Source organism: Colias croceus, chromosome Z (assembly GCF_905220415.1).
Source record: "Colias croceus chromosome Z, ilColCroc2.1".
Taxonomy (NCBI): Eukaryota; Metazoa; Arthropoda; class Insecta; order Lepidoptera; family Pieridae; genus Colias; species Colias croceus.
This window is the reverse complement of record NC_059568.1, coordinates 16,676,073-16,691,454: the sequence shown is the minus strand read 5'-3', so window position 1 is coordinate 16,691,454 and position 15,382 is coordinate 16,676,073. Positions and strand designations below refer to the sequence as shown.

The window sequence follows — 15,382 nt, the reverse complement described above, 5'->3', positions numbered from 1 at the left end:
CGGTGTAAGCTATTTGCGCTCGTAGAAAATGCTCAAGATTTTATTTTTCTTAATTATCTTTTATCCAACCGACATACAAAAGCTCTAATCAAATATCAGTTACTAAAATTCAATTTCTGTTGCAGAAAATCGACGATCAATCGGTGTTCTCCGATGAATCCGAAACCATAGGTAAGTACTTATACGCAATAGTTTTTATACCACTGGTGATAATGGCAGATCTCAATAGAGGTGGCAACTGTACAGGTAGTATAGTACATAATATATGTGGGCAAACGTTAACGAAGCACTATCCAAGCAGAGAGGCATTGCATTACGCACTCTGATAAACTGGAACAGCGAGTAAAAGTACGAACTTCAACATTTGCAAATTAAAGTTCTAATCAATGTAATAAATAAATCAATCAATCAATTTAGATATTGTGCCGTCAGCACATTACAGGTTACTTATTAGGTCATGCATCATATAACATTAATATGTATTGTGTCACTAATTGTACTTCAGTCTTAAATTGGCTCGAATATAAAGAGGTTGTCAATCCGGTGTTTAATTTCCGCTATCCTAAATATATAAAGCCGCTACAATTTGGTGACCCCGACAACAACACCTGACAAACAACAACGCCTGACAACACGACAACCTGACAACGTATTTCGTGACCCCGGACTTTACACGAAGCCATAAGAAAAAATAAAAATGACAACTGAAAATAGAGCTCCGTCAGCAAGCACAGCATCCGAGAGAACAGCTACATCATCAGAATTTTGGTGCGAACAAGCCCATATTCGCAAACTACAAGAGCATGTAGCTCAGTTATCAAGACAAATAATTGAATTGCAGAATATGGAAACAACTCGTCACAGAAAACGAAATAATAATATTCATAATCGCTATCGTCCTATATCCCGTGGACGTAACATGATACGGCGTGAGCCGCGGAGCGCCGACAGTCTTTGTTATTACCACGCGCGATTTTATTATAGAGCTAACAAATGTATAGAGCCGTGTGCTTGGAATAAAAAAACTAAACAGCAGGAAAACTAAAAAGAGTGCAATCGCAGGCGGAGATTTGCACTATTAAGCCATCGCACCGCCTTAACATTACCGATAGAACATCGGGACTAAAATTTTTAATTGACACGGGAGCAAATATATCAGTGATACCTGTGACTAAAACTCTGCATAAGCGACCGAAGTGCGATAATTACGAGTTATACGCTGCTAACGGAAGCGTTATAAAGACTTATGGTGTAAAGACACTTACATTAGATTTAAAATTACGTAGACCTTACCGGTGGACTTTTATTATAGCTGAAGTGAAACAAGCAATATTAGGTGCTGATTTTTTAGGACATTACAAACTTTTAGTGGACATTCATCGCAAAAAATTAATTGATACAGTTACAAACTTATGTGTAATCGGTTCAGTAACTTTGAGTAAACATATACCAGTGAACACAATCGACTTTAATCATAAATATAGTGATCTGTTATCGCAATTTCCGAACATAACTAAGCCAATGCGTTTCATAGAGACTCCACGACATTCTATAGTCCATCACATCGAAACAAGCGGCCCACCCGTTTTTTCGCGACCGCGACCTCTACCGCCTGACAAATACAATAAAGTTCGCGCAGAATTTCAGCGAATGCAAGAAATGGGGATTTGTCAACCTTCAAAAAGTTGCTGGGCCAGTCCTTTACATGTAGTAATGAAAAAGAACGGAGATATTAGACCCTGTGGAGATTATCGACGCTTAAATGCTATAACTAAGCCGGACAAGAAGATGGCACAGAGTATTAAAAACAGCTCTTATGTGTAGAGGTAATACAGTCGACTGGGTTGGACAATTACCATCTGTTTTGTTTGGACTAAGGGCGAGTCTACGAGACGACACTCAGACAAGTGCCGCCGAAATGGTTTATGGCGAAGCAATAAGATTACCCGGAGATTTTTTCCAGCTGCAAAAGCCTAATATTTCCGAGACTGAAACATTCCTTAGCCAACTGCGTGAGAAAATACACAACATATCATCAGTTCCTAAAAGAGAGTCCAGTAAACGCAATATATTTGTTCACCCAGAATTGCAAAAATGCACACATGTATTTGTACGTTGTGACAAAATGGTTAAATCGCTGACACCTCCATATCAAGGACCTTACAAAGTTTTGGAAAGAAATGATAAATATTTCAAAATATTACAAGCAGACAAAGAGAACATAATTAGTATTGATCGACTTAAACCAGCCTTTATAATAAACATTGATGACAATTATTATAGTCCGAATACGGTAGCCCAAGCGCCTAATGTAAACAACTTGCCGACTGTAACACGATCAGGTCGCATTGTTAAACCTGTCGTAAGATTTAAATTGTAATTAGAAGTACTTACATGTTTATTTTATTTTTTATATCAATGCATTATGTTTATATTAACTTTTCAATTTTATTTTTACATTTATATCTATTGTTTTATTTACATTTTTAACTGTATAATGTTGTTTTTTGCTATACACTTTTATATACACATTTTATTATATAGACCTTTTGCGATTTTTTTAGACAATTTTGTGATTAGAAATTGAAAGTTCATGCTTATTCATGTATAAAGATTATTTTTTATGTTTGTGATGATTATTATATTATACAAGTACCTACTTAATATTAATTATTGTTAAAAAAATTTTTTTCAATGTATAATTTTTTTCCAAATTTAGGGGAAAGCTATGTGCCGTCAGCACATTACAGGTTACTTATTAGGTCATGCATCATATAACATTAATATGTATTGTGTCACTAATTGTACTTCAGTCTTAAATTGGCTCGAATATAAAGAGGTTGTCAATCCGGTGTTTAATTTCCGCTATCCTAAATATATAAAGCCGCTACAATATAATAAATCACACCAACAAAAAATGTTTATAAATTACAACATAATATATGCACAACTACACCCACACATACACACATGCACACACACTCACACACAAACACCCACACACACACACACCCAGACACACACACACACACACACACTCACTCACATTCATCTAGATACACAAATGCGCTTACGTAATAATTTAACTTACTTCTTTATTAATTTTGTTATTTTAGAGCTTTTAGTTTAGTTTATAGACATAATATTATGATCAATATTGGGAGAAGCCTCTGGCTCCTGAGACACAGTTTATAACTAGTTCGGGAGCCAAAGGATTCATTATTTAGACCTGTGTAATTATGTCAATAAAGAATTTTATTATTTATTATTTATTTAAATGTCCGTTGCGGGTTTAATAAAAAAATCTGGTACAAGCCCATTTTCGATAAATCGTAATAAAAGTTTAATTACGGCGCAGTATAAATTATATGATACGTCTATCAGGAAGAAAGGCTGGAGGTAGAATCTCGGTAAAGATTAGTTATCAATATAAATACTTCGCCGAAACGTCGTAATCCCGATAGTAAATTTGAAGATAATTTTTAATGTCAGTAAATGATTTTTATAATGTGAAAGAATTGAAAAAAAAGTGTACCGCGCTAATTTTTTTTGAGATTCCAGAATTCTATAAAAATAATAGTGTTAAAAGTACCTAATAAATATTATATAATATATTGCCTCTAACAGCGGCAACACAAGGCGAGTACTTAAGCTTAATAATTGAGTAGTGCTTAGAAATACAGCCTTAAGTTTATAATTAGGTCTTTCACAGACTCATCAACTGAGCTAATTTCTGTGTAAGAGGTTTAGAAATTGCTGGCGGTTCTTTGAGCTCAAATCCTTTGAAGGAGCGACAAATCTTACAGCAAAGTAGCTAAGTATGTAGAGCATAATCTTTTACTCGTAAATGAAAATTACTTTCATAGTTTCATAGTTACCTACATTTTGCAGGTAATACAGTAAAAGTCTGTCCGTGGCTTTGTTTCGTTGTCATATCTATATTTATAAACATGAGAGGTGCTTGACATATTAACTAAACAGTACGAAAATGTGCATTTCTATAACTGTACAGAAATCGATCGATTAAGTGGTTGATCAGACTGTAGTTCACAAAAAAAAAATATTTTTCATAATTTGCTTGACTCGGGCTCCAAATCCGTTGACTGTATTCAAAAAGTTGACGACTGTGCCACCGAGATAGACATAAATACTGAATACACCGTGAAAATAACGTCTCATTAATTACTTCACTACGATTGTCACAAACGTATATTTTTAATTAAAAAAGCTTTAAGCATTTTAACACTAAACGTTTCATAGACAACGTGACGAGTCCCCATTGAACTCTACACAAAGGTTAATTCTAAGTATTATTGGTAATTATACGTACCTATGTTTCATTAAGTGAAAACTAATTTGATGGTCTGACTTCGGATACTGACATCATAAAACGGTTGGTAGTCTGTGCCTGCCTGTATTTTATACATGGATCTAAAAAGTGACTTTTTCCCTGATAAGTATGTATATCGTGTTCGTCCACCACGACAAATAAAAAAGTTTATGGAAATTGGTTTATTAGCAAGTAATTCAGTAAAATTTATGTGTATTACGAAGCTCTTCTTTAACACCAACTTTCAAGTTAGGTAGGTAAATCACAATCACTTTACTTATGCAAACTTCAAAATGATGAAATGTTACCAAATAATTTACCCATATTCCTGATATTTTCTGCATATTAAGCAGTCTGTAACTTAATCAAGTTAGTGAACTGTCCTCGTGGACATAACCGGGGAGATTACATTAGCTTACACGACACTGATTGACAAAGTCTCCTGCTATGCATGCATGATTAATTGCAATGCAATAATTGACAACCAAATAGGGTTAAGCGTGTTTTATAGTGGGTGAGAGGTCTCTAAAGGATTTAATTATTAAACTACGAAACTAACAATCCATATCCACCACTAGATACTTTGAAAATTAGTGAACATCGGGTTCTAGTTGAAAAGGAACGTGTAACATTTTTGGTGTTCTAAATAAACGGAAACCTATTCAGTTATGCCGCGACCACGCCCAGTGCAAAGTGTTGGAAATTTCAGGTGGAATAATATAATTTCGGCTTACCGACAAGATACATAAATTATGTTGAACTACTGAAATTGATATTTATAATTATTATTGCCACTCATAAAATATGAATAATAATGAATAAAGGACAAGCTAAATTTAAACCGTAATATAATTTGCTTAATTGAGAAATCGTATTTTGAATCCGTTCTAAAGTCTTTACTTTTTAATACTATTACGCTTTTGTAAGATTTAGGACGAAGAAAATTATAGATTCATTTATTAATACATTTTTCGTGACCAGACTAAAATAATAAACCGTATTAAAAGCTTGTCCAAAAATTAAAAGCGTAGTTTTTGTCAATCAAGGAAAATGTAACTTTCTTCTGCTTAAACAGTTTTCCTACCAGTACACTACTAGTTTGTTACCTAGTTTTTGAGTTATCCATTACAAATACTCAACGCTCAAAAATCTCGCGGCTGTATAGTTTCTTCTTAAAATGAAGTTAAAGTCAAGTACAAAATATGTGAGACGGCCATTAGCACCGCGATGGGTCAAAAGGAGGATTGTGTAAGACACAGTGCGAAAAGCATTGTATTTTACAAGTAACACAATTATTGCGTAGGCGATAGTTCCAATTACAAAAACTTTGTCGTTTTATGTTAGAACGAGAGGTGGGTTGATTGATTGTTAAAGCGATCACCACCAAATATTTACACAAGTATTGCTAAATTTAATAGGCGGTCAAATATTTATTATGAAAGGGGAAGTCTAAGGGAAGCATTTTAAAATAATTTCTTACAGTTTTTATTAAATATGACAGAGTATGGTAGAGCTCACACTGCTGCTTAGCGGGGTAGAATAAGCCAGACTAACTATTCCGTAATACGCATAGGTATCTACTATAGCATTAAACATTATTTTTCTATGAAGCAAAATATTTTCAGCATTAACGTCTCTACGCAATAAAAATAATGAACTTCAAAAAAGATAAATTTTGTCAAGACGACTTGTTTACAATATTTTTTAGAGAATATAAAATGAATTCGTGAAAGTTGACCTAAATATAAAACAGGATAAATTAAACGGAAGCTTAGTGAGATAGCGTTCAAAATAAAATTAATATACAGAGAGGTAAAGTAAATTACAAAGTTACAGTAAAAGATGAAGCCGTTAGATGCGATTTACGTTTCGAACTTCTTTGAATTTTGTATCTGAATATTTTTCTTGTAGAATAATTGATAGCCTTTGATACCAAATTTTAACATTAAATTTTATAACTTTCTCTCCTCCCTAACAATAACTAAGTTCTCTCATCTTATGCTCATTATATCCATCAGATATATTTCTTGAATGGAGATTTCATTGTATCTTTCTTTATATTCCTATTTATATCTTTCCAAATTAATCAAAAAAATCATAAGAGTAACACACGAAAAAAATAAAAATGAGTCTCGAAGCTTCCCTTTGAAAACATCCTCAATTAATTTTGCATCGAATAAAAATGTGACTGTGATTTCACATTAGCGTTGATAAAATAAATGTGATGATGCTTTTACGTATTTAATTACGCAAAAACAGCTGAAAAGATTATACGCTGTTACACGAGATAGCGTAGCATATGATGCAGTATTTAGAGTTGTGGATGAATACATTTTTCATTTTTACTGAATACATTGTTGTTTATCGATTTGAATGTAATAACAATTACATACCCAATAATAATACCCCTTACGAGCCGAGTACACGTCGATGCTTCTGTGATTTATGGGAGAGATAATTTACGATGTATGTATCTATATTACGAAACTCGTATCGAGATACGCCTTCAGGTATGTATTTGCAATAGAATTTGTATTACATTTAATTGATTGTTTCGAATCATTTAAATCGTTTTATTGCACATTATTGATAAGTTTAATCGTAAGCGGGCCTAATTTATTGAACGTATAAATAACTAGCTGTTCCCACACGACGTTGTTCGAGAATGGTTTAGTTTAGACTTGGAACCTATTTCGGTTAGTACCACCCTGATTATAATGCTATTTCATGTTCATAAATGTAGATTGACTTACAGCAATATACTTATTAAATATTAAACATCTCCGCAAATGAGTATCATCGTATTTTTTTACTTGTAAAACATCGAATACTCGTATTACTATAATTTTCATAAGTCGATGTTGAAAATACCATTATAAGAAAGAAATATAGTTCATAATTATACTGACTTTAGTTATTAGGACGTTTTTGGAAAAAGTATGCAATGAAATAACGAGTATTCTTTGCAGTAATTGGACGCTTTACGACCATCTTATTAATTAATTATGTCAATTAAGTACGTAATGAACTGTCTATTTTTATAGTAAGATGTTCCTTAAAAAATACAATAAGCGTAGAAGTAATAGTGCAAAATACATTAAGCCCTTTTGGCATTAATTGAGAAAAATACAGTTTCAGTGGTTTCATGTTTTTACACGAAACCAATCAAATCAGATTAATAGGCAGACCCACTAACTCTCTTAAATTAGATATTTCGTGTTTTTTCTATGGTTACTCGTTTCGCGAATCCTGTCGTAAAACAAGTAGGTACCTAGGACATATTTCAGTATTAGGAGTGTGATACTTTCGCTTCGCTGAAAGTCGTTCTTATCTCCATGACCCATTTTCACTAATTACTATGTATCTAGCAATCAAACCAATAGAGTTATGCTAAATATTTACATATCCCAGAAAAAACTTTCGAAAAATAAGAAAAACATATACTTACGGAAAAATTTATAAAATAGGTAGGTAATTATCTTAGTTAACTGAAAAAAAAAACTTTATTTAAAACAAAGCTACCAATATACCAACTTCTACAAGATGTGCAGTATTTTTAATTTGTATTGTTTACAATGCCATAAATACATTTATTTATAAGTAATTAATTTGTTAATAATGCATTACAAATTAGGGCCAGTCGTTATCACAATTTTTCGTAAAGTACTATCAATGCATTATAGCTATCGAATATATTAATTTAGCGATTACAAATAATAATAATACGTATAATTGATACGTTGGCAGATAGCGATCAAACTAGTTGTTAATTTGACGATCGGCCACGATTGGCCACTGGGTGTTTTTCGTTCCACTTTACAAGATTGTGATTAAGGTCGGCCGTTATCAATATATTTATCAAGACGTATCATTCATCCTCGACGCGGTTTTTATCTTTCAGGCTCTATTCATTTGGCGCGATTTTAGTTTTTAGCTGCAGTGAAGGGTTTTGATTGCGTTTTTTTTTTCATTTGAAGTATTTGAATATTTGTCTTAATGATAGGATTAAATTTCTTTTTATATACAGTCGATTACAGGCTTAATCGAGGCTATCTATAAGACATATTTTATTTTTTAATAGACGTATTATCTTGCCACCATTTTTTTCTTCATGAATTCTTAATAAACAATAGGAAATCTTCACAAAAACATTTTCAGGTTACTATTACCTGAAATTTAGCAATTAAATTATCATTCACCTTTTATTTAATTAAATGTTAATGAAATATATTAGCGCTTTCAAAAGATACCTACTTGAAACAAATGTTTGAGTTTAAGTTCAAATACTTCCCCTTTGTCCGTCACTTCAATTCTTTGATTTCAAACTCAAAGTCCAACTTTCTTTTGTTCCAGTTACATGGATGTTATTATTCTGATTGCAATTATATCAAGTCTAAAGTCTTACTTGAGTATTCTTCTAGGTAAATGTGATTAGTTATGTGCGAAACCCTTGACGTAACTTCATGTTAGAAAGATTACTATGTAATCGCATGAAAAATCGCTTTTTAGTACCTAATTTATACCATTATACGCACTTGATGTAAAATTGGCTTCCTTAATGGTAGTGAAAAAGTGCAAGTTCATGAATTTATATATGGTTATCTAACAATCGTGTAAATTATAGATCTTGTTGTTGTTTTGTAAATTGATACTTGTACTAACATAATATGTTTTGTTTACACTTTTCTGCCAAGGACCGCACTATCCCACGTATATATTTTAATGACTTGTGTTTTGTATTAGTACTCCCTGCATCATCCCCCAAACCTCCGACATGGATCGGACAGCGAAAAGCATCAGATAAAGTGGTTGAAAATATTTAATCTGGTCAATTGATCCAGCGATTACGGTTTACACCTATAGATAAACTGATTTGCCATTGTACTGATAGCGAGTATTAATACGGAACAATACATACCGTATTACATCGCGATGTGTGCGTGAGCTTAGCCTGTGTTATTTGTGTTTGTAAATAATGGCTACAGCTTGGGAAAAATAAATTTGTGAACGCATCAGTTGAGCCTAAATCACGCAACAAATATGCACGTATCTAGAATTGCTGACCCAATTCAGTTTATTCTATTTAAATTTGTGCATATGCGAAGTCTGAATAAAATTCGGTGAAGAATGGAAAAATTGAACGCGTATAAGAATTTCCTCACGAGCGAGATGTGAAGATTGCATTTTCTCACTTTTATATTCTGATTCCTTTTTGATTTGCCATTTCATATGGGCGAGGAGAGTAGGTATTTGCAGTGAACGGTAGGACGTACGTCGATGGCAGGTCAATTAGCAAAACCATTAGGAACATAGTTGGCCTCGTCTCTGGCTGACCACGAAAGTTTGTAATTATGTATATGTATCTATGGTTTTCACGCATAAACTACTGGACCGATTTTGATGAAATTTGGCACAGACAATCTTTAGACCCTGAGAAAGAACATAGGTTACCTTTTATTGCGAAATATGTACCACGGGCGAAGCCGGGGCGGACTGCTTGTATGAAATAAAGGCACTTTCATTGGACAAGTCCTCCCATAATAACATCCCTACTATATTCGGGTCGTCGGTTATGAAATGTACGCAAAAATAAACACGCCGTTACGTGGACACTAAACTGTGCATGAGGACGAGCGATAGTGGCATATAATTAGACACTTGACTAATACGCACGGAACGAATCCGTGTGAACTGCATGCGGGTGTCTTGCGCTGGATCATAATATGCGATGCCGAGATTACAGTTAAAACAACGCAACGTAATCAGCTGTTAGCTGCGGTGATTCCGTCTCACCTGTAACGGTACCGTAAAGTGTTTCATTGTCACTACAATCTTGTTGATCTCATTGATCCATATATCCATTGGTCCACCCTCGCACTTGAACGCCTGGACCAATTACGCGACTTCTTATTTTATTTGCTGTTTGTAATTTTAAAGAGTCAGTTCGTGTATTTTGGCGAAAATTTAGAAAAATGTAAGGATGTTTACATAGTTAAGGCGGGATAGCTCCTGTCCGATTAGCTAGTTAATCAAACTATAACAAAACGGGTTTAACATTTTTAAGATATATATCGAGTGTTATGAAACTTTTGATGAAATACATAGTTTAGTTTGAAGCACGGTGTTTTATTAAAAAAATTGTACCAGCGTCAATTTGTAACTAAAAGTAATCGTTACTAGAAGTTGTACTCGCGTTTTAACTGCTGCCGTCGACATATTGACTGCTGCCGCCGACGCCGACTGCCATGAGGCCAGTAGCCATGAAAATTAAATAAAAATGGGTTGTCACATAATATATAATAATAACTTGATAAATATAAAGGATAAAGTTGTTTTTCAATGTGTCCAAAATGTTTTAGAGAATATTTCAAGAAAATAGTTCAATGTCTTCATATTTTCTATTGGGAATAGCCAGAATGTTCGTAGGCGGTGTGGTTGCTATGGTGATATGGTTTTATCTCAGAATGTCTTACCTACTTAAAAAGTCGGGATTTGGGTCCATTGTGGGTTATGGTTAAGAAATGTTTTTTCCTAAAAGCTATCTAATTTCGTCTTGAAATGTAAGAGGCTTTATACTGAGTTGTTAAACCATCCGAAATATTATATATAATAATTCTGTAAAAGCTTATTACAGATAATTGAACAATAAAATATCTTTAAATAGGATGAGTTTATTTAAAGTTGTTACGTCTTGTTATAAACAATCTATCACTCAAACTCCGCGCTTTTCAAGGAAGACTCTAATTAAGCTAGTGTTAATTAAAACTACTGTTTCGAAGATAAACTTTTGCTGTTCCGCCTTAATTTGATGTGCATAATTCCAAGTTATAAAGAGTAACGTAATCATAAAGAAAGCGGGTATAATTTGAATTATTTCATCGTTTGCAACTTTGTATTTATCATACTTACATCGGTGTATTTAAATACATATATGTTTGCACTTGAATAGCTTTACAGAATAATAGTGTTTTCAATAGTATACAGTGTCCGGCCGCCGGCGCCATTTCCTCACGCAGCCTTCGACATAATTTTCGATTATAACGACGATTGGCCGGTGTAATTGCGCCCGGCGTGCACCACTGTAGGCCAAGCCCTGTGATTAGGAAGCGTCCCTAATTGTAAACTATATTGAACTCAGATTGCATACTAATTCCTCTGATTGATCTGTTAATACGCGCTGTATTCGCCCATTAATATTGCTAATATACCATCACCGATCCAATATACATATTCATGCATTTCGCTCCGGCGCCCTTTGTTATGTTAATCTGTAGTTATTGGAACCCAATAAAATGTATTAAGGTTTTATCCGACTCGGATTACACTAGATCGAATGTGATATGAATAATATGATGAGTTCGCAGAAGAAATATTTAATATCTAATTGAAACAAAAAAAAAAACCGAATTGAATAAATAGTATCTTTTCCCCGAATATAATGAAAAATATATAATAGTTGTTGTAGTTTAACTAAATAAGAAAGAGAGCGATTTCAGCGAGTAATAAATCAATTTTGCCTTGGTATAAAAGTAATTATAGTCGTTTGTCCACATCCCAGTTCACATGTCCGTTCTGATCTTGATCTATCCCCTCAAAAGATAATGACGTCTGAGTGGGTTTCGTTGCAGCAAGATCGTTAATTCCCTATCCATCATCGTATTGTCTATCATTGATGGGAGCGAATTACAAGCGTACGGACAGGCTTATTGTCACACGGCGGATTGATCGCTGCTACAATTCCAGCCTAACTGTTGATTTATTTGATCATTATTTCATTAACAATTGGACATCAAAGCAACGCTGTAGTGGCTATTATAACAAATAGATTGACAAAGGAATCTGAAACTGTACATTTCGGACGGATATTCGCCACTCGATGAGTACTGTTGAGACAATTGAATTTAGGTATTGTTGTTTGTGCAATTGCGCATTGTAGCTGGAACGTTGATGCTTATCTCAGTCGACTTAATTTGATACCCGTTGTGACATTTTGTTGGTCTTACTATTCCGCCTTTCGATGTTGAAGATTATTCTTTCATACTTTATTTATTACAAATAAGAGACTATAAAAATTTAGATACTCTATCCTTCGGTTATACTCATTATCATACTTAAATAATGTAAATAGCGTAGAACATGATGAACTAAAGACAGGCGGATCGCAATTAGAAGTGAACAGCTTCGAGCTGCCCCATTGCAGCTGAGGTCGACCGCAACACCACTCGAAACTGCCACTGCAGTGCTCTGAATCATAACCCATTTACTGCTAATTAAGTTTCTTATGACGATGAACAATACTTTGAAATATTTATTTACAGAAAAGTGGTTTATTCAATGACCAAGACCCACTATCTAAAAATTTTGATATTGCTTTTGTTAATTGACCAGAATAAAATGTAACGAAAAGCTACATAATGCGATTGCAACCGAACAATTTCTATTCCGGATACACATAAAATACTTCAGGAACAAACAGTTTTATTTAGAAACCGTGAATCTTTCGAGATTTTATTAGTTACAGTGAAAATTTAATACGGTGAATATATTTCCCCGTCGTGTCCCGGTGGGAGCCGCGCGGCTCGCGGACCGGCCGCAGTAATGTCTTATAGCCAGGATATGTACACGGCACGCTGAACGATTCCCGAACTTTACGACGCATTTCAGTCTATTGGTTTACGAATTAAGTTTATTGGCGTAGTCTATCAATGTTGGCACATCGAATAGTGATTAATTAAATATCGTTACGGCCTATCCGCGGGTGTTAATTGACTTGTTTACGTCGATTAGGTGCTAAGCGGCGAACGGTTACGCGTTTGGGAAAAATAATTAATACCGCTGTGTTTTTCAAAACAAAAGGCCAGTACTATGATAACAAACAGCGAATATTAAAATCGTTTAGAATATACCTACGTCAAAACAATAAAACTGTAGCTACGTAACATTTAACGATGTATACCTATTCTAGATGTCTGAACTGGGGATTTATTCAAAACAATAGTATATTGCATCGAAAAAATCTTTTGTAGAAATAGGACCTATTCGCACCATATTGTTTTTCAAAATACCAGTTTTATTTCAAAGAGCACAATTGAAAATAAATATCACATAGTCTACACTACAGTCAGAGTGCCGTATCAGACCGGAGTTTAGCGTCACTCAAAAGCGACGCGCTGCCGGACTGCACTCAAATTGAATGAGCCCCTCACGGTTTAGCTGAATCGGATTTGAATCCCGACATTGAATACTTAGGCGCGGCGTGTAACTACGCGGATAGTTGAACGAGACTTCGCGTTTTATTGACTTTTATTTTCACGCGCGGTCTTCGCTCGAGGAAAAGTTTAGTTCGTAGCTTTCCGAGCGCCGGACTGCGGACACAATGACCGATGTAATACTCATTAAATGTAAAAGTTTCGCTTGCGGTCGCCTCTGGCTCTACTCGTCTCTCGTGTCGCATTTATTACTTGTTTCATAATATGCTAGTAGTCGCTATTTGCTCGGATGTTCATTAAATGATAAATGATATTTTTGTTTGTAGATTTTATGTACTGCAGCTGGCTGGTTTTATTAAAATGAATGTAGCAGATAATTCAAATGTAGCGTCTATTTAAGTACCTAGAGTATTTTCAGGATCTGTTCAAAATTTCAGAGGCGGGTTGCCTAACCACAAAAAGTGACTAATTTTATCTCGATAGAATTATGTATAGAATTGTATAGTTACTTATTGTACAAATAAACTTAATACATTATATTCTACGGCTAAACCAACTAAATCTCGCCGGACAAATGTTAATTCAGCCGGGTGTATGGATACAGGCGGATTCTTCAATCTTTGTAGAACTTTCTAACTTTGTTATTGTAAGAGGTAAATTGGAATTGATTTTTACATCTCTATTTTTGCTTTTTCATTTAGTTCTTGCAGGTGCTTTTAAGATTCAACCATTCAAGTGATAGCTTTTAAGCCGTGAGAGGACTTTATTTAATTCTTTCCCAAATCCATGTAGCTAGGTAACAAAGAAGGAAAGAGCAGTTTTTATCATTCTTATTTTAAAGTCATTGGACTAAAAATTGCGTTTTATTATTACGATACCTATAGAAGGTTAATAGGAACGTAAGGACATGGGAAATATTTTTCCATTTAATTTGTTATTACAGTCTTATTCCGCACAATTCATTAATTGCATGGAAACTAGAGGAATTTTACAGGATCAAACAATGGAGTATACCTGGCTTAAACATTTTAATTATATCGGCAAATTGTTATTCGTCAGGAAGCTGCAAGTAAAAACAAACCGTTAATTGTTCCGTAGAGTATTGAGAAAATATCGGGCCGGCCTACGATGAAATTACGGCCGATCGAACATTATAATTGCATTTTAAAATATGTTTTTAAGCAAAATCTTTATGCTGTTGTTGCTATCTGGAAAATACGAAGCTTCACTATTATGAAATAATTTTCTATAAGTAGGTATCGACATGAAGACTTTTGTGTTAATTCAAAACTAAATATTTATTTGTATTAATCTTCGATGTAACTATTGTATTTTAAGATTTTCAATGTAATCGAACGACAACAATCAAAAGAAAAATAAGTAATTATTGTGTACAAAGCGAAAACTAAAAAAGTCGTCGTTACCTACTCCGACGACTTATGTAACATCTTTTCATTAACAAGCTCTAAGAAGTGAGCACTTTCATGAAATTGGTTTTGTTTCGAAACTAATGCTTCGCCGTGGCTTCGCCGAGATTAAAAGTGCGGTGTTTCAAAGGGTACCTATTCAAGTCGAGGGTGTATTCAATTCAATTTCCGGTGCCATTCTTTTGTCGGATACACGCGAAGTCCATTCCTCGGGTGTAACTCTGTATTATAGCACTAGTGTGTCGGCCACATTGCACACGTGTATGTCGGCAAGCAGCAAGTGGACCGTGCCGGCCGCTCTGACGCGGGCGCTCTCAGCCCCGAAACCACGTCATTATAAATCATAATTAGATCGTTAATTGTATGTAGTGAGGTGAATGCTAAGCGATGCTTGTGAATGTCAAGTTCAGGCCTGA

At 34.3% G+C, this 15,382-nt stretch overlaps 1 protein-coding gene across 2 annotated transcripts in view; it reads left to right on the top strand.

Moving 5' to 3' along the window:
- Positions 1–15,382, top strand: part of LOC123704944 (cAMP-specific 3',5'-cyclic phosphodiesterase 4A-like) — a 95,773-nt gene that overhangs the window by 3,403 nt on the left and 76,988 nt on the right. For both annotated transcript variants that reach the window (XM_045653447.1, XM_045653448.1), the window contains exon 2: positions 126–171. In XM_045653447.1, the coding sequence (XP_045509403.1) occupies positions 126–171 (46 nt within the window). The remainder of the gene's footprint in view (positions 1–125; positions 172–15,382) is intronic.